At 38.8% G+C, this 25,960-nt stretch overlaps 1 protein-coding gene across 4 annotated transcripts in view; it reads right to left on the minus strand.

Moving 5' to 3' along the window:
* Positions 1 to 13,060, minus strand: part of usp25 (ubiquitin specific peptidase 25) — a 36,688-nt gene extending 23,628 nt beyond the window's left edge. For 3 of the 4 annotated variants that reach the window (XM_089017003.1, XM_089017004.1, XM_089017002.1), the window contains exons 1-7: positions 12,875 to 13,060; positions 8,192 to 8,269; positions 6,965 to 7,109; positions 6,687 to 6,810; positions 5,092 to 5,254; positions 1,910 to 1,996; positions 723 to 860 (exon numbers count right to left, since the gene is read on the minus strand). In XM_089017003.1, coding sequence (XP_088873129.1) covers positions 723 to 860; positions 1,910 to 1,996; positions 5,092 to 5,254; positions 6,687 to 6,810; positions 6,965 to 7,109; positions 8,192 to 8,269; positions 12,875 to 12,916 — 777 coding nt within the window. In that variant the 5' untranslated portion in view covers positions 12,917 to 13,060. The remainder of the gene's footprint in view (positions 1 to 722; positions 861 to 1,909; positions 1,997 to 5,091; positions 5,255 to 6,686; positions 6,811 to 6,964; positions 7,110 to 8,191; positions 8,270 to 12,874) is intronic. The other variant, XM_089017005.1, reaches the window with a different exon arrangement.
* Positions 13,061 to 25,960: the final 12,900 nt, after the last annotated feature.

Raw genomic sequence — 25,960 nt, forward strand, 5'->3', positions numbered from 1 at the left:
CGGCACAAGAAGACATTGGCTTATGTCCCCTTGTGGCTACAGAACAAGCAACTCTTTGAACTTAATAAAGATGAAGCTGCTCAGAAATAAATACCAAAAAATAAGTAAATAAGTAAGTTAATAGGTTCAACGGGTGACAGGGTGAGTCGCCATTAATGACAGCAACGTTCCAGGCAAGTGAGGAGGCAATTTTACCCCCTTCTTGCAGTCAGCGTTGTCACGACTGAGCAAGTGCCATTTTTATTGTTGTTCACACGGATCATAAAAATTCAACAAGGTCATACATTTGTGTCTCTTCAGTATACCCCTAATTCGTGCATGGCGGTTACATCGGCAGACATACAGTATGAGTACAAACGCATCTAGCGCCCTCTGCTGGCCAACATGAAAACTGCTCCCACAATCACTGGTATTCCCTGTGTGGTAGTCGTGGTACCGGCTGTAGTACAAGCAGTAGTAGTGCTACAACAACAACAACAACAACTACTACTACTACTACTACTACTACTACTACGAGAGACGACGACGAGTTGTACATTTTCGTTTTTGTCACTTTTGTTTCGTTTCCTTATTGTCTTGGAGTCAGGACATCACATTGGGTAATGGTGATATATTCAAAGTACTAAATAAAGAAGATGGATCTGCTGATTATTTTGGGGCAGTGATTTTTTTCTTGTTAATTGTAAAGGTAGAATTACGCCCAGCTGTTATTTGTGGCTTACCTGTTGTGACTCGCTCGATTTAAAGGCGTCTTTGAGGATTTCCACTGCCCGTGACGGATCCACATATTTCCTCTTGGACCCAACCATAAGGGAGAAGAGTGTCCTCAGTTCTTGCATGAAGGGAAGGTTCCTGTGTTCCTAGTAAGAGCAACACAAATTGAAGAAAAAAAACATAGGTGGGGCAGGGCAATGAATCGTCGCTTATCAAATTAATAGACAACTATTTTAAGTATTAAGAAACTGCCTCAATAGTAATTATCCCCCTATTTCCGAAATGTCCCCATACTTATTTTTTTACCATTGACCATCCAAGTACAGTAATCATTTTAGCATTGTTTAGTTTCTGTCATCCTTCATGAGAGAACACTGATTATTTTTGCAGTTTTATCCCAAAAAAGGCATTTACAAAGATTGGCTTTTGCTTAGAAGAACAATGAGTGAAACAATCAGAGCTTGGGTATACAACATCAATCCATTAATTGTTTTTTACCTTTTTTTTAAATCACAACAATATCAAGTAACAATTGTGAACAAACAAAAAGTGAGAAAAATGATTTTCTCATTTATGCAAACTGAAATTGGAGTTGATTAGTCGATAAATCAATGTAATACTCGAAACAATATTGTAAAATATTTCATTGTGATTGGCCTAAGGGGCAGCCGGGTAGTAGAGTGGTTAGCTTCACAGTGCAGAGGTCGCCGGTTCGCGTCCCTGTGTGGAGTTTGCATGTTCTCCTCGGGCCCGCGCAGGTTTTCTCCAGGTCCTCCGGTTTCCTCCCACACTCCAAAAACATGCATGGCAGGCAGATTGACCACTCCAAATTGTGAGAGTGACTGTTGTACGTCCTTGTGTGCCCTGCGATTGGCTGGCAACCAATTCAGGGTGTCCCCCACCTCGTGCCCGAAGAGAGCTGAGATAGGCACCCCCGCGACCCTAATGAGGAATAAGCGGTACGGAAATGGATTGGCGTAGTAAAAAGTAGGTAATTAGTAGTAATTATATTATTTTAATACAATATGTATGTTATAATTTGGAAATATTTCGACATTATGATGGGCTATTTAGGTCTATATATAGTTGAATACCTCAAATGATCTTGTTTTTTTGTTTTTGTTTTTTAATTAAACCCCACTGCTCACATGAGGTAACAGCAGAGCTCATCAAGGCTTGGTCGACTCGCCCTTACTTTCTGATTTCGAGGCAGATCATGGACCCTGGCTGGTGGAGAGTAATTGAGTACCAGCCGCTGGAACTCGAGGAGGTTAAACAGCGACTATGGGAGAAAAAAAATGTAATGAAAATAGTGTGGTCATTTCCGCAAGCAGGAGGAAGTATTTCAATCATTCATTCGTAATAAGATATTGAATCGAAATTAAAAAGTATAAACATTCTCTTTTGTGATTATCATGAAGAAAATTAAAACTATCATTATCTGGCATCACTATTTTCTACCAAAACGAACTTCGACGAAGATGAACAAAGCTGATACAAACCAAATTGCATTGATTACAGAATTTTTTCAATTTGTTGTCCAACAAAGGACAACCGACATCACTTTTTGTTTCCAAACTGACATCAGAAAAACGTTTTATAACATCTAAAATACCCAAAACACGCAGTATGATATTTTTCGTCAAATGCAAAACACCAATAAAAATGACTTAAAGAGTCTAAAAAGTACTTAAATTTGAAACCGGAAGTGGCCAGTTTCAGAAGGTCCCGCCCCCATGTTCGTGGTGTCACGGCAAGATGTATTGCCTTGCTCGAGAATCAAAACAATGGCTTCAGATTCGGAGAATATGCTTTCTTGTTACTCATCCAGTTATGAATATGATTCAAATAGTTCTGAAGAGGAAAACATACATGTTTGGAATCGATTAAAGAATTTATTCCGTGTCATTTTGAGGGGGGAAATGTAGCACCGAATGTGTGTCATCTAGGGGGGGAATGTAGGACCGAAAAGAGGCAGAAGAGGGCTCAGTGGAAAGCTCCGTGGAAACGGGCTGATTAATTCCTTACAATTTTTGTCATTGAATATCAAATAGATGCTCGGTGCCACACACAAGGATTCACCATCGCGTTATTTGTGTTTTCCTTCTAATTTCGCCATCAACACGGATCAACACGAAGTTTTCAGACCAAACAAAGTATTTAAAATGCATTGAGGTGATGCAAGATATGTCCTTTCTCGCTGAGGGGCGTTCCTTCAGTGACGGAGGGTGAAGAAACTAGACCACAGGGAGTGGTCCTCTGCTCCCCCCAACCTGGGAGTAGGGACCTATCATAGCTGTGTCCGGCGCCGCCATGGCTGGACATTAGGGATATACAAATAGGGCTGATACAACCAGTCAGACTTTAGTTCACTGACGAAGCCTCTTGGATAGGAGGCGAAACGTCCGAAACCTTCAAATTTGTACGGATGACGGCTGAAGAAACCTTCTCATCTTTATGACAAGAAATTACATGTATACATTATAAATATATGAATATTTATGAAAATTGTCAAGCAGTTCTAAACTTTTGAATAAATATACGGATTAAACAGATACGGATGAAAGAATTGCATGGCGATCTCTAATAACCCACATTTCACGGTGACCGAATGGATCATCTGAAGGAAAGTGCTTGCAGTTGATCCGTATAAATGCACTTTGCCAATCTCTGGGCTGTGTACAATACGACCACCTTGGGAATTTCTCCAATGTGAGACAAATAAAAGGTTAGTTGTATTAAGTTCATCCTGTCTACTTGATATCATGTCAGGTATTTGAAACACCTACAATACACTGTCTGTAAGAAAATAATCTGTTTAAAATTAAATAAAAGGTGATTTCTCTCATCACTTTTTGTTTCCAAACTGACATCAGAAAAACGTTTTATAACATCTAAAATACCCAAAACACGCAGTATGATATTTTTCGTCAAATGCAAAACACCAATAAAAATGACTTAAAGAGTCTAAAAAGTACTTAAATTTGAAACCGGAAGTGGCCAGTTTCAGAAGGTCCCGCCCCCATGTTCGTGGTGTCACGGCAAGATGTATTGCCTTGCTCGAGAATCAAAACAATGGCTTCAGATTCGGAGAATATGCTTTCTTGTTACTCATCCAGTTATGAATATGATTCAAATAGTTCTGAAGAGGAAAACATACATGTTTGGAATCGATTAAAGAATTTATTCCGTGTCATTTTGAGGGGGGAAATGTAGCACCGAATGTGTGTCATCTAGGGGGGGAATGTAGGACCGAAAAGAGGCAGAAGAGGGCTCAGTGGAAAGCTCCGTGGAAACGGGCTGATTAATTCCTTACAATTTTTGTCATTGAATATCAAATAGATGCTCGGTGCCACACACAAGGATTCACCATCGCGTTATTTGTGTTTTCCTTCTAATTTCGCCATCAACACGGATCAACACGAAGTTTTCAGACCAAACAAAGTATTTAAAATGCATTGAGGTGATGCAAGATATGTCCTTTCTCGCTGAGGGGCGTTCCTTCAGTGACGGAGGGTGAAGAAACTAGACCACAGGGAGTGGTCCTCTGCTCCCCCCAACCTGGGAGTAGGGACCTATCATAGCTGTGTCCGGCGCCGCCATGGCTGGACATTAGGGATATACAAATAGGGCTGATACAACCAGTCAGACTTTAGTTCACTGACGAAGCCTCTTGGATAGGAGGCGAAACGTCCGAAACCTTCAAATTTGTACGGATGACGGCTGAAGAAACCTTCTCATCTTTATGACAAGAAATTACATGTATACATTATAAATATATGAATATTTATGAAAATTGTCAAGCAGTTCTAAACTTTTGAATAAATATACGGATTAAACAGATACGGATGAAAGAATTGCATGGCGATCTCTAATAACCCACATTTCACGGTGACCGAATGGATCATCTGAAGGAAAGTGCTTGCAGTTGATCCGTATAAATGCACTTTGCCAATCTCTGGGCTGTGTACAATACGACCACCTTGGGAATTTCTCCAATGTGAGACAAATAAAAGGTTAGTTGTATTAAGTTCATCCTGTCTACTTGATATCATGTCAGGTATTTGAAACACCTACAATACACTGTCTGTAAGAAAATAATCTGTTTAAAATTAAATAAAAGGTGATTTCTCTTTCTTGGTTTAAAAGGAATGATGGGAGCATATTCACAACACAAAAAAGTCTCATCACCTGTAAATGCTTGAATGTATTTTTGACTCTTCCTGAAATTTCACCCAAAATCCAAATAGCCCTAACTTTTTAAAATTAGTGTATAAAGTCTATGTTGTCATTTTTGCTATTTAGGAGAAAAAATGTGAAAAGCGTTTGTGTCTGACAAGAAAGAATGTACATGCATGTATGTTTTTGTGCGCCTACCTGAATGACAGCACTGAACCAGCAGGTATTGCCAACATTTTTCAAGCCGACGGGGCTGTTGTCTATCCTCTTCCTGTCATGTGGGTTGGGTGAATCACTCCAGACTTCTGTATGGGTGCGCTTCAGACATGCCTTGTTCTCCGCTATGCTGGCCTCCAAAACTCTAGGGACATAAGAATAGTGTCAACAAAACCCAATCTCACAATCGCCCCTTTAATCTGGCCATATCAATTGGTTCTTCGCAGTCTACTTTTACAATCATTCATGGTTCCCCAGAAGGTCATTTAAGTCATCATTCAAATATTGGTGTCAAGGGCAGCCTGGTGATCCAGTGGTGAATGCATCAACTTCTCACTCCAGATATATTGGGTTCAATTCCATCACTTTTTTGTTTCCTAACTGACATCAGAAAAACGTATATACCAAAAACACGCAGTATGATATTTTTAGTCAAATGCAAAACACCAATAAAAATGACTTAAAGTGTCTAAAAAGTACTTCAATTTGAAACCAGAAGTGGCCAAAAAGGTCCCGCCCACTTGTTGGTGGTGACACGCCAAGACGTCTTGCCTTGCTCGAGAATCAAAAAAATGGCTTCAGATTCGGAGAATATGCTTTCTTATTACTCATCCAGTTATGAATATGATTCAAATAGTTCTGAAGAGGAAAGCATACATGTTTGCAATCGATTAAATAACTTATTCCCTGTCATTTTGAGGTATCTGGGGAGGGGAGGGGTGTAGTAGCAAAAAGAGGCAGAAGATGGCGACAAAGTTCGTGGAAACAGGCTAATTAATTCCTTTTTTCCTTTTTGACATTTTTTTGTCAATGAATATCAAATAGATGCTTGGTGCAACACACAAGGATTCACCATAACTTTATTTCTGTTTTCTCCTTCTAATTTCACCATCAACACGGATCAACACAAAGTTTTCAGACCAAACAAAGTACCGAAAAATGCATTGAGGTGATGCAAGGTCCTTTTTGACAATTTTTTGTCAATGAATATCAAATAGATGCTCGGTGCAACACATAAGGATTCACCATAACTTTATTTCTGTTTTCTCCTTCTAATTTCACCATCAACACGGATCAACACGAAGTTTTCAGACCAAACAAAGTACCGAAAAATGCATTGAGGTGATGCAAGGTCCTTTCTCGGTGAGGGGCATTCCTTCAGTAAGGTAGCGTGAGGACTCGTCACCAACTCAAAAACAAGACTTCCGGAATATTCAACGCAAGTCTTAAAACGTAAAATATGCCGTGGAATCTTTGTAAAATACGCTCAGTAGAAGTCATTTGAAACAATTTTACAAATTTTACACAACTTTACAAATTTTACACAACTTGTCCGGAGACGTCGGTTGTCCTTTAACTTTCCTCCCACATTTCAAAAACATGCATGGAAGACTGATTAGACACTCTAAATTGACCCTTGGTGTGAGTGTGGATGGTTGTTCGTCTGTGTGTGCTCTGCGATTGGCTGGTAACCATTTCAGGGTGTTGCCCGCCTTGGCTCCAGTGGCCTCCATGACCCTTGTAAGGAAAATGGATGGATGAATGGGCCTGTCGTCAATGAATGTTGGGAATCCTACCTGCTAATGGCCTGCTCCTCATCAGTGATGCCGGTCTCCCTGAATGCTCGGTTGGACTCTGCCAGGCTGAGGGCGATTGCTCTCTGAAGGTCATCTTTATCATCCCCTGTTAGGTCAATGACATCTAAGCCAAACCAAAAGCAGAATGACCACAAACATGGCATGTACAGATACTGTGGCTGCTGGATTTGGGAGAGTGATTGTTTTGGTGATATTTACCTTTTGCTGTATTTTCTTTCTGAATCTGTACTTAATTGTTTTAAGGTGACGGTACTTACTTGAATCTGCTTGGCTGCCGACGCTGATATATCGGTCATTGGACACCTGAGAAGTCTGATAGTAGGTACCCTCATCCTGTTGAGGAACTTTGGCATTCTTCTCTGTCAGAAAGGCCACAGCCTCAGCCAGATCTCCATTACCCACCTGAGACATGCCATGCAAGTTAAGGCCAGTAACCATGAGACTGGATCGATTAATTGCTGTCTGATTTCGTGAATGAAAGTGAAGACAGTAACGAAATCACGTTCCCCTAATGCAAGTGTAGAGGCCTCACCACTTGAAACCACTTGAAATTGATGCAAGGTCTATTTTTAACTTTCCTACATTACACTACTTCCTATTTAAATTTCTTGCTTTGAAGATCAATAATCTTCATTTTGTTAAGGTTGTATGTTTTGTTTTGTTTTATTTTCCACATTATAAGGCACACCAAGAAGCATACAATTTTGTCAAGAGCCGACAGTGCGCCTTATAATCCGATGCGTGTTCTATATGGTTCAACATTCTGATATCTTGATATCTTGGATGTTTTTTAAATATTCATATACAGTAAAGTCTCGTTATATCGATATTCAAGGGAGTCCAAAAAAATATCGATATAACCGGGACTATCGATATATCCGACCCTGTTTGCATGTAATTTTCTCCGTGCGTGCATAGAAATAGTATCGATATAACCGGGACTATCGATATATCCGATATCGATATAACGAGACTTTACTGTATACAACTTCATTCTGTCTACTTGATATCTAATTTAAGATTCTTTTCTTACATAGGTGACACTCTGACGAAGGCGGAAGTATACACCAAAACATGTCAGGTATTTGAACACCTACAATACACTGTCTGTAAGAAAATAATCTGTTTTAAATTATAAAAAATAACATTAAAAAAAGCATACATACATACATACATACATACATACATACATACATACATACATACATACACACACACACACACACACACACGCACGCACACACACATACATACACACACACACACACATACACATACGCATACGCACACGCACGCACACGCACGCGCACACACACACACACACACACACACACACACACACACACACACACACACAATCTGCTGAATATCACATGATTGGCTGCAATTTCTGATCATGTTGATAAGACAGAGAAAACTCACACGACCATGTCAACGTTTCAGAAACTGTGCAAGAGTTGTGGCGCATGCATTCCATGAATTACCTGCAAGGCCTGTTGAAGGAGCTGAACATCTGTGGTGCCGGTGACCTCTCGCAACTGGTTTAGTAGTGTCTGTTGGTGCTGTTAAGGGGAAAAAGCAAAACTTGCTAACAGGACAGAAACATTTCATTTCATTTTCAATTCATGTCATTAGCTATGGGTTCCCCTAAAAGAAAATAACAAAATAAAATTGTAACTATAATTCACTTTAATACCTCTGTATTTTCCAAAAGACATTTTGCAAGACTTAACGAGTAAGAATCAGAAAGCCTTTAATAGTCCCACAATGGGGAAATTTGCAATCTACAGCAGCAAGATTGAAAGGATGATGAGCACATTGGTGCATTTTCCCTGGATGTATTTATTTTTAGTTTTTTTGATGAGTTTAGATCAGGGGTGTCAAAGTCATTTTTTGCCCCGGGCCACATTGTAGTTGTGGTTCCCTCTCGAGGGCTGTTATGAATTTGGGGAAGCCATTAAAATGTTTAATCCCCTCCACCTATTACATATAGAGCACACAACGAATTAATGAATAACTAGTTTTCAAATTTGAAGTCAAGAATAATGACTGTTATTGTGGTTTACATCCAAAAATATGAAATTTTGGTGAGGATTTTAGCAAGCATCATGGAAAAGTTTGATTTGCTTTCGCAGGCCGAAAAAATGATGTGGTGGGCCGGATTTGGCCCCGGGGCCTTGACTTTGACACCTGTGGTTTAGATGTTCAAACCATGCACGTTCAATTTAGCAAGACTGCATGGCCTTAGCACACTGTCCATCTGCAATGCAAGTCTTCAATAAATGCACTTCAAATAATGAGTGCACTTGGTACACAAGGCTGGTAGGCCCACGGGTCCCGTGGCAATAAGAGAACTGCCTGAAGTTTTCACAGGTGCAGGATACAGCACTCAAGGGTATCAGCTCAGAAAGACCTTCTTTGCATTCACCAAACTCATGTTCGTAAGTCATCAGTGCTGTATTTTTAGCATTTGTTTTTATTGAGTTGCAGCAACTATACAGAAGATAATGAAAAAGGCCAGAGAACGACAACCATAAAATTTAACTTCCAAGAAAAAATAAACATTGCAGCTTTTACTAAACACATCCAATAGAACGATAAAAAGAATAATAACATGTCTGCAAAGACAAAAATATCATATACAGTGAGACCTCAGCTTATCTTACGAACTTTTCGTCTTACGAACTTTTCGTCTTACGAACTTTTGACATCGAGGAGCTTGTTGCTGACCATAATGAGGTCAAATTTACGAAAATTAAACCTTGAAATACGCATAACTTTTCACGATAGCGCTCGAGCCGGCCCAGCTTTCCACACCCCCTCTCCCTGAATTCACACGTCGATCGCCTCAGAAATAATTTTACTATTATGGGACCGAAAAAAACACCACAGGTTCGTGTTCAGCCGAGGAGAAGAAGGAGATCATTGAGAAACCCGAACGAGGGGTGCGTTTGTGGCGTCATATGTGCACACCGCGGCTGTCATGTGAATCTCAGCCTGACACATCTCTCACGCTGTGTGTCACTTCCCTGAGAGTAACTTTCTACGACCCAGAGGTGTAGTCGAGGGTATACGCCGATATACGGCGTATACCCACTTATATTTCGGTCGGCATTGCGTATACCGACAGTCAAATGTGGTGCGTTACTATGAATAAATTGAAGAAACCACCAGCCGTACTAGACTACTCTGCTCTGTTTATTTGTCATCCAGACTTGGGGTGCGTTGAGGTTCAAGAATAGCGTACGACTTCTTATGACTCTAGGCTGTTTGGAAAGCATTGTCTTACTGAATGAGCAGGTACAAACACTGACCAACGTTTCTGTGTTGCTACACTCAAGATGCGATAGAAGTGATTGTGATTGGCTAAAGGGTAGAGTCATGTGGTCATGGTAAGCCAATCAGAGCTGGTGTTTTCACACACACCGGAACAGCATGTCATTAGTCACGCTTTCACGTGACTAATGACACCGCAATTGTAACGTGCGAGTTGACAGCTGGGGCGGGGCCGCCGCTCGCGACACTTCAATTTCATTTCATTTCAACGAGTCGCTGTCACCTCACCAGTGACATGATTACGATGAAAGCGCCTCGCTGTGTCTTGTGCTGGCAAGTCCAACAGTTTGCTTTGCACGAGGTGATTGTTAGACGCGTTTGCATAAGTTTGTTGCTTTCCGGTTTCCGATCGCGAGTGTGCCATTTTATTCGCCCCGCCCGCCTTCTTTTGTCGCGTTTTATTCCGCGCCTTTTGTTGTAATAAAATCTCTGCCAGCACCTACGGGACTTGAACTGGATGCAGATGACATCGAGGAGCTTGTTGCTGACCATAATGAGGTCATCAACACAAAGAATTTGATTTGCCTTCAAGAGGACAAGCAGAAGCAGGCTATTCAGGAGTTCATGATGAATGATAATGTGATGCCTCAGTTTCGTAAGACATTACAAGTCAGAAAGCAACAGGTGTCAATTAAGAGCCATCAATGACCATCACAAATGTAAATAAAGTGGCTTTATTATACAGTACAGTGTATTTCTTTCATTACAATACAACAGCACATGTATTATACATAGAATAAGGTATGTTGTGTGTAGTTTTAAGGCTTATTTAGTTGAAACGTATATTTTATGGAAACCCGGGAACAGATTATTCCCATTTTAATGGTTTCCTATGGGATTTTTTTTGTGATACACACTTTTTGGCTTACACACTCTGTCTGGGAACCAATTTAGTTCGTAAACTGAGGTCTCACTGTATTTGTTTCTAAATTATGTAAATGTAAAGAACACTCATGAAAACGCAAAATAATTGCAAGTTTAGAATTGCGGATATATAGCATTGAACTGTTTTTCGATTGTTCCTTCTTTTTTGGGGGAACATTGCTAATAACATTGCCAAATGATATTCCTGAGAGACCAGTATAAACCTTGGTCTCGGGTAAGTCTCGCTCAAAGTTAGAGACATGCTGATAGTTCAAATATGCATGAATGTGAAGGTAAAAGCGGGTGCTAAAAGAAGCAGGAACCCTTTTTAGGCAAAAGCAGTGATATTTGATTGCCATGGTGGAAGGGCATTCAGCGGACACGCCCACATTTGAGAGCTCAGACAAACCATTGCTTTTCTATTTCTCTGTGCTGTGTCCAATTGATATATACGTATTTGCTTTTGCTTTGCAGGAAGTTTTCAATTTCAGAAGGTTTTGTGAAAATACATTGTATTTGAGTTACAGTGTTGATACATTGATCTTGTTTCGTAGTCACGAGGGAAAGAGGATGTTTATCTCTGGCCTAGAAATTGATCTACAATAGTTGCCTTGTCCTAAGGTAGCATGGCTGAAGCAATATGGCAATTGAAATAATAAGTAATCACATCACATTAACATACAAAAAAGAATATACAGTAAAGTCTCGTTATATCGATATTCAAGGGAGTCCGAAAAAATATCGATATAACTGGGACTATCGATATACCCGACCCTGTTTGCATGTAATTTTCTCCGTGCGTGCATAGAAATAATATCGATATAACCGGGACTATCGATATATCAGATATCGATATAACGAGACTTTACTGTAGTTAAACTGTATACAATAATACAAGAACTTCATCAATTACATTATGAATCCAAGACTGTGCTGAACATGAAAAGTAACACCCACACCGTATCTCCATAAGTGAGGATTATTTAATGTTAAGCAAATTATTGGTCATGGTGTATAGCCAAAAACTAAAAATGATCTGTGGCTACACACGTAAAACTTTTGAAAGATTGGTGTCATGTTGTTAAAAACGTTTCAATTGTCTTGGGTGGATGCAGAATAAAACGTATAGGCTTCAATTGGTCAAGAGGTAAAATACGCGGCAACGACAAGAAGGATAGATGACAGAAAATCTCAAATAAAAGAACTTGGATATATGGACTGTTTGTTACGCTATTATCCCTGAAAGTAATTTGAAAGTATCGAATTTATTGATGTACCTTTCTCGTATCGGCAAACGATCGCGCACTCATTAAATCAAGTGACTGATACATGCTTCTGAATCTCAGCTATATATGAAGACTCCGCTATCCCTGTTAGCCATGCTATGTAAACAAAGCTATCAAATACTTTGGAGACGAGTAACATCGACATTAGCACGCCCAAACACGGATAATGTTATTTTCAAACAACACCGTACGGCTTGTTGTAACCTAGTACTCGAGCAATATACAGTAAACACAAAAGCAATTATTCTCTCTACAATTTTAATGAAAAGTTAATGAGTGAATTTATATGACAGTGACACTTTGCGTTGTCGATTTGTTTTGACGCCACAGTTCGTTATTATTATTAAACTGGTTAACTAGGTAAAACCCCGTTCGCAAAGGACAGCGAGCAGAACGCTTGGAATAGTTACGTAATGTTCACAAACTGCAAAACATGGGCTAGACTGCTAACACTGGCTAATAATTAGCAAAACATTGGCAAGCGTGTTTTGGTTACGATAACGCAAGGCCCACTGTAAACAAAAGGCATTCGATTAAATTGCAAACCTAAATCTATAACACACCCGCAGAGTGATGCGATCCGCCCAGAAACGCATATTTTACGAACAAAGTTGAACCCCAAAACGACATTGCATTGCACTTACGAGAAAGTTAGCTAGCTACAGTTAGCTTTAATATTACCTTTTGAGAATGCTGCTGGAGGACATTCTGCTCTACAGTCATGGCCGATTCGGGAATAAATGTTGACCAAATAAAACCAAGATCAGCAAACCCACGAGTTAATTATGCTCAAACTACTTAAATGCGTTGAGAATCCTTAGTCTGCGACATTAAGGGTGCCATTGCAGAGTGAGTTGGCCAGATTGTCAGCAGTAGTGATGTGTCGTTCGCAAAAGAACGGACGGTTGGAGCTAACTCTTCAATGTGAGTGAACTGGCACGTCTGGCTGCCGCTGCTCACCCGCAGAAAAAAAAATCCTTTGACTGTAAAGTGTCCTTGAGAGTTTTGAAAGGCGCTTGTAAATGAAGAGTATTATTATTATTATTATTATTATTATTATTATTATTATTATTATTATTATTATTATTATTATTATTATTATTATTATTATTATTATTATTAGTATTATTATTAGTATAAAGACTAGCTGACTTTGACCTGGACACTCCTTTTTTGTTTTTGTTTTACAAATTTTAATTCAGCATTTGTTTTGGAGCCTTTTACTGAGCACATTTCTTGTTTCTGTAGCCACAAAAGGACATAAGTGTTCTTGTGCCGGTCCCAAGCCCGGATAAATACAGAGGGTTGTGTCAGGAAGGGCATCAGACGTAAAAGCTTGGCCAAAACAAACATGCGGATCAAACCTCTAAAGATTGAGGACACTGATTTGCTGTGGCGACCTCTTGAAGGGAAAAGCCGAGAGTAAAAGATTTGTTGTGGGGTAATCAAAGCTTACTTATGTTGTTATACTTTAAAGTTAAAATCTTAGGAATATACACAGAGATTGGAAGTTTTTGTTGGCCTTGTTTGGAGATGGGTCTGTTTTTGTACTTTTTTTTTGTAGTACTCCATGTTTCATGTTCAGAAGACTACAAATAAAAACATGTAAATTTAAAAATGGTATATTGTATGCATATTGTATACATATATTTTTTAGTAGCATTTATTTTTTTGGTAAATTAATTTAAACAACAAAAAAACTGAGGATCCCTTTGGGAGCCGAGTGAGTTGTTTTTTTGGTGAGGCGATCCAAAAGAACCTTCTCTCTAAAAAAGAGCCGGAATTCCCATCAGTAGTCAGTAGGCACGAAAACATTGCAGCCTCCCAATGATCTGGTATCGGTTACTCATGTCTGTGTGTATGAACTACGTCACGAACCGTATTAACCCAAGTCACATTATTTTTAATAAGGTTGAATTTCAGCAACAATTAATATTCTTCATGGAAGTTATGTAAATGTATTTAATTGTAATATTTTTCCACTCACACGCAGCTCTAGGTCTGCCTGCTGAGCAAAATGAAACCCTCAAATTGAACCTTTGAGATGAGTGTCTTGCAAGCAGGCATTGGCCAGCAAGTGTGATGAAAATAAAACATGACAAGTTCGTCAACACGTCACCTGTACTCTTTGTAAAAGATTTATATTATTCTTTGCCATCTGTGCCATAGGTCACATGTTTATATTCTATTTTAATAACTACGTATCGAACAGGATCTATTAGGCCTACATGATGGAGATCATGAGTTTCATAGTTTGTACACTGTTTATGATTTATTATTTCGTTACACTGCTATTATTATTATTGTAATTACTGTGCCATATGTGACAAAGCTTTGTTATGCTGCTACGCCAACTAGTTCGCAACTCTGAACCTCAAATATCAAAAAAAGTCCTAATTTAGGACTCCATGATACTTCTTCATTCACTCCTCATCCTCAATAAATAATGAAGTGCAGGTCATCAAGTTGGAGAGGAAAATATTTTAAACATTCATCCGATTTCAGTTTTATTTATTTATTTAAGTAGTTAGCAAATGGCCACACAACTGGGTCATTGTCAGAAATAGCATTATAGTTGTTACAACTGAAACAGCGTTAACATGAATTGTGTCATCCAACTAGCACAAATGCATATTGATGGGATTACTCTAATATGTAAATGATGAGGACGTATTCACACACAGAGGCACATAACTAGGCCATGTTGATGAAAGAGTTCGAGTGTCGCATTTCTTCATTAATTAAAGAAACAGGTTGAACCAGACCCACAATCACAACTGTTGGTAACTTTCTTCAATGTATGTCTTTTTTTACTTCATATACAGTAACCCATCCGTGAGTGGTTGAAAAAGTAGCAATCCTATTTTGACAAAGCAGTAGAAAGTATGGATGTCCTGTGATTGACTGGCAACCAGTTCAGGGTGTCCCCTAATTACTGCCCAAAGACAGCTGGGATTGGCTCCAGTGGTTGGATCAATGCATTCATTTAATAAAAAATGGATTAGTTTGTTTGACAAAATTTGAATGGTAGATTATTCGTATAGCTCATTTTTTGAAGCCTTTAGATAAGCGGTATTTTTTTTTAAATGTATTATCCAGGAGCTGCACACAATAATGGCAGTGATAATGAACAATGTAATTCATACTGTACTGTATAATGTTTTCATTTTTTGGTTATACTCTTGGATGTTGTGTCTTTAATAGTTTCTATGCGCAATTCCCAGCATAGTTTTGCATCAGTCGCAATATCAAGACATTTAATTTAAATTGCTCATTATATTTCAATGGACCACAACCTATTACCCAAAGACATCTGTGATAGGTTCCAGCACAATTCCCAACCTTTGTGAGGATAAGTGGATCAGAAAATGGATGGGTGGATATTTCAATGGATTCGACAATGACTTTGACTTGTGGTTTCATTTGTGTGATGCTAAAGATTTTAAACATTGCTTTATTTAAATTCAAAAACGATTTATTCGTAGCACACCAGTTCCTAAATTCAGTACAATTAATTATTTTTATGCAGTATTTAGATTTCGCTTGATGTTTTCTTTGGAACAATATAAATGTACAGAGCTTTTTTTTTAAATATAACAAACAGCCGATAGTTTTCACAAATACTAATAATAATTTAGGACCAAGTACAAACACCAAGGGAAACGCATTAGTTATCTTCAGCTTGTTTGATCAGTTTACACATTCTGATTGCTGTCATCCGAGTAGGTTTTTGTCCATTTATATATCAAACCGGATGGATAGATATATGGGTGGCTGGTGGATGGATGCATGGTGGATGGATGGATAGTGGGTGGATGGATGAATGGATGGTGGATGAATGGTGGATGGATGGTGGATGGATGGATGGTGGATGGATGGACCGAAAGACAGAAACAATAACAATGAGGTATTGTTCCAAATTTATCCAGCAGATGGCAACATTTTCCTTTCGAGCACCACCTTGGCAGTGTGCACACAAACAGCTCAAAAGTGGACGAAGAGATAAATGATTAATGAAAATGATCTCACTGAGTAAACCGAGTAGCATTATAAATCACAAGTTTTTTTTAGCATTGTGGCTTCATCAATATTTTGTGGCCGTGTGGTATGCAGATATCTTGACTTTGCATGTATATTACCGAAATAAGCAGTCAGTATGCTTTATTTATATAGGCCTTGAACACGTCGTCTTGCCTGAGTAGATACATCCTAGTTTAACCTCAAGGCAGCTGGTTGAGCTATCAGTCATAAAAATCTGGAGCGCTGTCGGGAAGCCAATCAAAAATTAAATGGATGAATCAATTGGCAAAGTCAAGAAAGAAAGTTGCTTCCATACTTTATTATTACATGGGAGAAAAAGACAACAAGTTCGCTTGCAGAAAAGCAAATCGCAAATGTAATGAAATACGCAAAATGAAAAATATATATATAATACTTAAACAGTTACAGTTAAATCATGAGGGTGTCGAGGTGCCGTGACCGCTTCACAAAGAAAGACTGGAATACCGGAAAGAATATCGTGTGAAGTTTGCGTGTTTGGGCTTTCTCTGTATGGCAATTTTGTCACACATTCCAGATCATGTGTCAATACATTTTCTAAAATCACTTAAAAAAAGGTAGTGTCATTCAGACGAAAACGTCAAGAACTCGTTTGAAAACACATCACATCATTTTTTAACTTTGTTAACACCTTCAAATTGTCATTTTACATTCAAGGTATATATTTCTCAGAGTGGTTTCAAGGAAATACCTAAAACAAAAAAATGTTGGTTCATGAATAAAATATAAATAAACATTCAAACTGAAAGTACAATGTTGTTAAAACTAGCTAAAATTACAGGTAACATCCGACTTATGACCGGTTCCGTTCTGAGTCGAAAATGTATTCAAAATGTTTTTATCTTTGTCAGTCAATATTCAATTCATTTCACTTTAAATACTTTTATTTTAGTATCGCTAATAATCAATTGAAGGAACATAATTTGTTGAGAATTGCTATTTATTTTATTTCACTATACATTAATGACCTGATTTTTATTATCGGGGAAAAATACAATCTGAACTAATTTTAAAATTTTTAATACATAGATTTATATTAGAGCTTTAACAACAGCTCAAGCTGCAACAAAGCACTTCACATGGACAGCTATCATAAACACGAAATAAAGCAGTCACACAGGTAGTAGAAAAAAAAAAATGAACAGACTTGCTCTAAAAACATTTCAACCAACCATATTTTAAAACGAGAGAAAAAAAAAAGTTAAAATTAACTCTCATGAGAAATCCTAAATCATTCTACAATAATCCTTTGGCCGTTGAATTTCAAAACTTTTGACACATTGGTGGTGCTTGTGAATTCAATTGCAAGGAATCCTCAGTATGGTAACTACAGTGAGAACAAAATTGACATTTTGGCGTTTGGTAATATCAGCTATTTTTAGGCCACTGTGCCAACTCATTCTTTGTGAGCAAATACATTTGTGGTCTAAAACACAAGGGTTGTGTAACTTTTGACAACATTTTTATGAATGCCCTTACGTAAATCCCAATTGTCGTTTCATCTCCATGGTACAAAGTTCACGGGGCAAGTTGAACTGAACTTTCTAATTCTACTTTTGAGAAATGTTTACTTGTGAGAGTTCATGACCTTGCAGATAATCCACCCAGTCATCGCTTACCGCTTTTATAGGAAATTAGTGACTCTTTCTGGAGATGCGAATTATTTCTTGACATTTCTGGGTTAAGTTCTTCTTCTCTGTTCAGACTAAACTGCGAAAAACATAGGGTGACTCTTCAGTTTACCGCACACTAGATATCGCCAGCGTGCTTCTCCAATCTAAACACCCAAATGAATGTCAAATGCGTGCTTCTAAAAAGGCTTGAAAAGAGGTTCACAGTGAGAACGGACATGAGATCGTCAGAGTACTAACATTGCTTCTTGCCCTCCCCAGCCACTTTGTAAAACACGCTTATCTGACATGGCAAATATCATCCATGTTCTTTCAGTGTCAGCCAAGAGCTATCAAAGTGACAGACTGCACAGTGAACCTCAGGGACTCTCGCATGAATATTGCATCAGTTCAGTTTACGCGATTGGATGCGGACATCATGAAGACTTGGCAAAGCCATTGGTGAGTTGAGCTGTAAAGAAAGCAATCACAGCTTGACCTTTATTGTTACAAGAATGCCTTGAGATACAAGTGACCTGATTTACAATTATCTATCTATCTATCTATCTATCTATCTATCTATCTATCTATCTATCTATCTATCTATCTATCTATCTATCTATCTATCTATCTATCTATCTATCTATCTATCTATCTATCTATCTATCTATCTATCTATCTATCTATCTATCTATCTATCTATCTATCTATCTAGCTAGCTATCTATCTCCAGCCCTTCCTTCCTCCCTCCCACTCTCTCTTTCTCTCTCTCTCTCTCTCTCTCTCTCTCTCTCTCTCTCTCTCTCTCTCTCTCTCTCTCTCTCTCTCTCTCTCTCTCTCTCTCTCTCTCTCTCTCTCTCTCTCTCTCTCTCTCTCTCTCCATATCATTTTTTGGTTTATTTATGTACGTATTTGTTTATTGATTTCTTTATTTCAGTCAATATTTTGGTTTTTCTTTGCAGTGCAAACTTTGTGCTGACAATCACATCAATGGGACAATTTTTAGAGTGTTGTGTTAACCTGCCGTGCTTGTTTTTTGGAATGTGGGAGGAAACCAAAGTACCCGGAGAAATCCCATTCAGAGAACATGCTGCATACCAGATACAGGAAGGCCAGATTCGGAAGGCCAGGATCTCTGCACCTCTACACTGTGAGGCCGATTTACTAGTCAGTCGACCACCTTTAGCCACCACTACATATTTATTCCTAATCACCATGTTACAAGTTTAACTCTAAACAAGCACCAGGCAAAAAGTGAGTGTTACACTAAAGTTTTCATGTGTGCTCTGGTAATTTTTTCCCTCATAGACAACATTTAAAGAAGTGAAGGGAGCAAGTGAGGGCGGAGAGGTCACACAGCTGCGAGCCAACAGTTGATCCTGTCCCCGGAAACGGGACCAGGTCAGGTCAAGGAACTGTGTAAAAAAAAAAAAAAGGTTCTGGCCCCTGGAGAGAAGGAACAGACTTCACAAAGAGGTAGATGTTCAAACGCGAAGCCCCCTCCTACTCCCCATCAGGGAAAAAAAAGGAAAAATAAACCAGCTTGACCTCTTTTTTCAGAATCAGAGTTTCCCCAGGTGTGGTTTAACCTCTTTCACCGTTGTCTGACTTTTAGGTACAGCTCGTGTTTAAATACTCATCCAGGCACAGCTTGGCAATGATTCCGTTTCAAGCTATTTGATCAACGTTTAAAAGTTATATTAAGTGCTTAGGACGCACCAAAGTTCGCTGAAAATCACATCCTATTCAAATGATTAACACAACATGATTTAACGTGAAAGCGTAGATAAAATAGGATGGATATAAAATACTATAAAATAAAATACAACCGACAACCCCGGCGGCCAAGTTGCGTCCATAATTTGTAAAATCACATCAAATGACTTCTACTGAGCGCATTTTACAAAGATTCCACCGCATATAGCTATACTTTAGGTTTTAGGACTCGCGCTGAATATTCAGGAAGTCTTGTTTTCGAGTTGGTGACGATTCCTGAAGCGACGTCACATTAGGAACGCCCGTGACTGACAAAGCGACACACAATGCATTTTGGTCACTTTTTTTGTCTGAAAACACCGTGTTGATCGCAAAATTAGAAGGAAAACTACATAAATACTGCAATGGTGAATGGTCGTGTGTCGCACCAAGACTACCAATTGCGCTAACGCCATAAAGAAGGTGTAATTCCCAGCAGACAAATCAGCCCATTTCCAACGGAGCTTGTGCGCCATATTGTGCATTTTCTGGGACGCTACATTGGAGTCCAGACGGCTAGAATTGATACGGAAGGACTCATTTAATCGATTGCAAACATTTATGCTTTCCTCTTCAGAACTATTTGAATCATATTCATCACTTGATGAATAACAAGAAAGCATCTTCTCCGAATCTAAACTCTCTGAAGCCATTGTTTTGATTCTGGAGCAAGGCATTTTGTGGCGGAGTATCCTGGCGTGGCGTCACGAAAAAGTGTCGGGCCTTTCTTAATCTCGCCATTTCCGAGTGCATTTTATGGCAGTTTAAGTCATTTTTATTGGTGTTTTGCGTTTGACTAAAAATATCAGTCTGCTTGTTGTGGGTATTTTAGATGCTATAAAATGTTTTTCTGATGTCAGTTAGGAAACAAAAAAAATGGTGTTGCTTGTCCTTTAAGTGTTGCTGAGTCAAAGGGAAGATTCTTGATGCAATACAGCTAGCTACCTTTTCTTTGATACTTGCACTTTGTACAGTTTTTTTTATGAAACATTTTTACACATTTAGAGTATACGCCTCAGTCTTATGACATTTTTTTATTATGCTTAGAATATCTTGTTTTTATCCTTTCACCCCTCACCCCGATCCCCTTTTAAATTGCTGCTGTGGACTGCAAATTTCCCCATTGTGAGACGATTAAAGGCTTTCTGATTCTGATGGTTCACACCTGCCATTCATTGAGACAATTGAAAAACAAACAGGTTCAATTCCACTTTAATTTAAATGCGTGATTTTATTCTCGTATTGTTTATTCTAGTATTTTATTTCTAGTATAAAGAAACATTGTGAGCATTGCAAAAAATACTGGATATTAAGTCATTGACTGCCAGACAAAAATGGGTCCATTCCAGTGCCAGGGCTGTTGTCACTGTCACTCGAATTCCAGGACCCACAGGATCTTAAGTTTTAGGACTGCATAAACATTCAATGCAGCGTTAGAAGCCTTAGACACTCTTCTTTCATCAGAAAAAAAAGTGTTAATTCCTAAATTTATATGGGTCTGGGGTTACCTGAGCTTGAAATGGGGGCAGCTTTACAAAAGGGAAATGCTGCGCCCTTGTAGGAGGGAAAAAAAACTTGCCAGAGGTCTGAGCAGAGCTTTATCAGCACCCGCCCCTGAAAAAAAAAAAAAAAATTCGGAATGGTCCTCCACTTTATGCGTTTCAATTCAGGAATGGCGGTGAATGAGTTAATCAAGTGTTAATTCCTAAATGATATGGGTCTGGAGTTATATGAACTTGAGGGCGGCTTGCGGGCGGCTTGAGGGCGGCTTGAGGGCGACTTGAGGGCGGCTTGATGGCGGCTTGAGGGCGGCTTGAGGGCGGCTGTCCAAAATACAATGCAATACATACACGGATTGGTTTACTGTATATAGCGCTTTAACAACTGAAGCTGGAACAAAGAGCTAACACGGAAAAAGGGGAAATGCCGCTCTTTTGTGGAAAACAAAAAACATTGCCAGAGGCCCAGGCTTTATCAGCACCTAAGCATGAAAAACCAGCATGAAAAAAATCACTCAACCTGGAAGTAACTCAATTCGATAGAAAGATAGCTAGCTAGCTAGCTAATAGATAATAATAATAATAATAATAATAATAATAATAATAATAATAATAATAATAATAATAATAATAATAATAATAATAATAATAATAATAATAATAAGAAGAAGAAGAAGAAGAAGAAGAAGAAGAAGAAGAAGAAGAAGAAGAAGAAGAATCCATTTCATTTATAAGCGCCTTTCAAAAGTCTCAAGGTCACTCTACATTCACAGGATAAGATAGATATGTTAGCGTAGCATGTTACTATTCGACCTATCGGGAACTAGCGGTAAAGTCTCGTTATATCGATATCGGTTATATCGATAGTACTGCTTATTACGATACTATTTCTATGAACGCAAGGAGAAAATGTACAGGCCGCAAGATCGGATATATCGATAGTCCGGTTATATCGATATTTTTTCCGACTCCCGAGAATATTGATATAACGAGACTTTACTGTAATTACATTTTTGTTTGCTTATTTTTGGGCCTGTCAATTTGAAATGATGTACTTCTTTGGTATATAAGGATCAAAATGAAAACATTTATGAAATTATTTGATTTATCCAGACACACCGTTTTTTTAAATAATTGTCCATTGCATTGAAACCATTCATTACCACCGTGGTGAGTACACAGAATTAATATACAGTAAAGTCTCGTTATATCGATATTCAAGGGAGTCCGAAAAAATATCGATATAACCGGGACTATCGATATATCCGACCCTGTTTGCATGTAATTTTCTCCGTGCGTGCATAGAAATAGTATCGATATAACAGGGACTATCGATATATCCGATATCGATATAACGAGACTTTACTGTATTACAAAAAGTCAAAAGAGGTGGTCTAAATATACTACATGTAAGTTTTATGATCGTAGTTTGCAGTCATATCAATCCACAGATGTGCGTGATGTCGTGTTTTCATTCGCAGAATACGTTGAGGCAACCTTTACCCCCCAATAATCTACAGTGTTTATGTGTGTGTGAGCACATAAACACTGTTAAGACATGTTTTATATGTAAAATGAAGTAAACAAACCTTCAAATGCAATTTATACAACACGTGAGCTTTAAAGTTCATATTGACACAAGGAGTGAGACGAGGACACCTGTGAGCTAGCGACCACACTCACCACTGCAGCAATTTTGGCTAGCAGTGTGCCGCCAAGCTAAATGTCACCGTAAAGGACAACCGACACCAATTTTTTGTTTCCTAACTGACATCAGAAAAACGTTTTATATGTCCTTTAAAGAACTACTTGCGTATCAATTTGAGCCTTCAAGACTCCAATGTAGCGTCCCAGAAAATGCACAAGATGGCGCCCAAGCTCCATTGGAAATGGGCTGATTTGTCTGCTGGGAATTTGTGTCAACGAGTATCAAATAGTAGTCTTGGTGCAACACACAATGATTCCCCATCGCATTATTTATGTGTTTTCCTTCTAATTTCGCCATCAACACGGATCAATACGTGTTCAGAACAAAGTACCCAAAATGCATTGTGTGTCGCTTTCTCGGTCAGGGGCGTTCCCTGCGTGACGTGATGTCAGGAATCGTCAACAAACCGAAAACAAGACTTCCTGAATATTCAGCGCAAGTCTTAATACGTAAAATATAGCTACATGCCGTGGAATCTTTGTAAAATACGCTCAGTAGATTTGACAAATTATGGACACAACTTATCCGGGGCGTCAGTTGTCCTTTAAGTGACTGACCAAAGGAAAACACTGTTATTTGCTCCCAAAAGGTCATTTGTTCTTGATACATGTACGAAATAAATCTGAATAAACTGTGCGGTGTTGTTTTGGAACACATTTGTGTCCGTGTGTCTAAGAGTGTTGAGAGGGGAGGAATCTAAATATGCACATGCTGTGTGCTGGTCTATTGGCTCCAAGCTGAGGTCAGGGAACCGAGGCAAGAGTGCACACAGACAAACAGTCAATTGTCAAGTTTTACACATTGACCTCGGGTTAAACTTGTGACTCCTTACTTTATGTTTGCCGCCGCTTCAGCAATTAGAGGAAATCAAGAGGTTACTGGTGGTTCAGGCTTGATAAGAATCTTGAAATGGAGAAGTTCACGCAGGAGAAGGGTGACAGGGAGTTTAAAGAGTGCAGTCAGTCATGGGGAGGATTACATTTTAAGAAAGAAAGAAAAAAAAAGGAAGTCAAAGCTGAAGGGAAATGTGCCGTTCCCGTCAGAAGTGCACTGCAGACAAGTGGGTTTTTTTTGTTCACCATATTTTACATTCAAACATTTGGGAGCCTTTTATTGAGCGAGTTGCTTGTCCTGTGGCCACAAAGGGACTTAAGTCCTCTTGTGCCGGTCCCAAGCCCGGATAAATACAGAGGGTTGTGTCAGGAAGGGCATCCGACGTAAAAGCTTGGCCAAAACAAACATGCGGATCAAACCTCTAAAGATGGAGGACACTGATTTGCTGTGGCGACCCCTTGAAGGGAAAAGCCGAAAGGAAAAGAAGAACAAAGTAGCTTTGAACCCCACCGTGAAAAGGTCTTGTGTGAAAGACCCTTTGTCAAGTATCTTCGCACAGCATGTATGGCATTCTCCACAACCCCACAAAAACAATTAATCACGCAGTTACTTAATTATTAAGTTTATTTAGAAGGACAAATCGTTTTTTTATAGCAGATCTTTGGGCTTTCATCGTACACGTGCTGACCTTCATGTGTCCTCCCTCCATTCAGTGTCTTTCCGGCCTTTGTTACTATTTAGCACTAGTGGGCAGCAGCTAATTCAGGAGTCAGTTGTTTTGGGAACGAATACAGGACATCCTCTCACTTTACTTGAATGAAGACATAGGGCTTTTGGTGTCACAGTTGCTGCTTAATTATAGTCATCTTAATTATGAACGCCTGAGTCACATTGACATGCATGGTGCATCATATCCAAAATACAGGCTGGGGGCTGTTTGTTGGCCTTGACAACATGCATAATGCAATAAAGTTACAACTATTTGTACTTTTTTTGTTAATGTAAATGAAGGCCACATAAAAAAATAACATGAAAAGCTTAAACTATGTTTTCTAATTTTATGTGTGGGTGTTTGAAGCCCATTTTGAGTGGTTGCTCAATCACCACAAAATTGAATCCCAGTCTCTTTAAAATATATTTGACATTTTTTAATGTGTCATTTTAAAACAAAGTAGAATTGTATTAACATAATGTGGGCCTGTGTTTTCCCATCACAAATTTTGGCTTTGGGCTGCCACAAATAAGGTGTTTGTTGTTCGGTTGCTAACATTTTTTTTCCCAAGCTAGGAAAAGTTGCCACTACAGTGATACCTCGGACAACTTTTACGAACGTTACATTTATGAAAATTTTACCTTGGCATACGAACTTTACCTTGACATACAAACTTTTTTTCATCCACAGAGCTGCCTAAATGAGCGATGTGTCGTTCGCGAACGAGCCCAACAAAATGGCAGCCGACTGTTTTAGTCCTCTATTCCCCATCCCAGTCTTCGGTTAAAGCCACGTGATTGGTTAAGAACGCAGCAGCGAGGGGAGATGGTTTAAACATCACAGACAGGCAGACGACAGTAAGAGAGTTTCAACTTTGATAGTTCACAGACAGTGTAGACTGCAAGGTTCAAATATCCCATCAATTAGGCTCCACAAACAACCCGCACAAGCTATCTGTACACTTGATGCGAAAACTATCAACCCAGCTAAACAGAACACAATTGATGAGGAACTAGATACAATTATCACAGAGAAAGCACCTACACGTGATCATTCCTCATGATGGTGAAAGACACGCCTATGTTCCTCATCAAGTGTTTAATGCTGAGGAAACCGGCCACTCCATTCCATCATGCCATCAACGACCATCACAAAGGTAAATAAAACGACTTAATTATACAGTACAGTTTATTTCTTTAATTATAATACCATATCACATTTATTATACATAAAATAAGGTATATTTTGTGTAGTTTTAAGGCTTAGAAAATAAGAAAGTAGAACATTATGTTTCATGGGTCCTGGGAACGGATGAGTCTCAGTTTAATGGTTTCCTATGGGAAATTATTTTTTGCGATACACACTTTTCACCCTACACATTGTCTGGGAACCAATTAAGTTCGTAAGCCAAGGTATCACTGTACTTTGCGCTAGCCAGCGGCTAGCGTATCCCATTCGGAACGGCTAGCTCGTGGCTATGAAATGTAGAGGACAGAGCTTGAAACAAAAAAAAAAAACAAGTGCAATTGTGAGAAAATGGATAGAAAACAGTGAAATTTGGACCCATTTCAACTTTGATAGTTCAAAAGC

The sequence above is a fragment of the Hippocampus bargibanti genome, linkage group LG16, assembly GCF_051943395.1.
Source record: "Hippocampus bargibanti isolate YZ-2025 linkage group LG16, ASM5194339v1, whole genome shotgun sequence".
Classification (NCBI taxonomy): Eukaryota; Metazoa; Chordata; class Actinopteri; order Syngnathiformes; family Syngnathidae; genus Hippocampus; species Hippocampus bargibanti.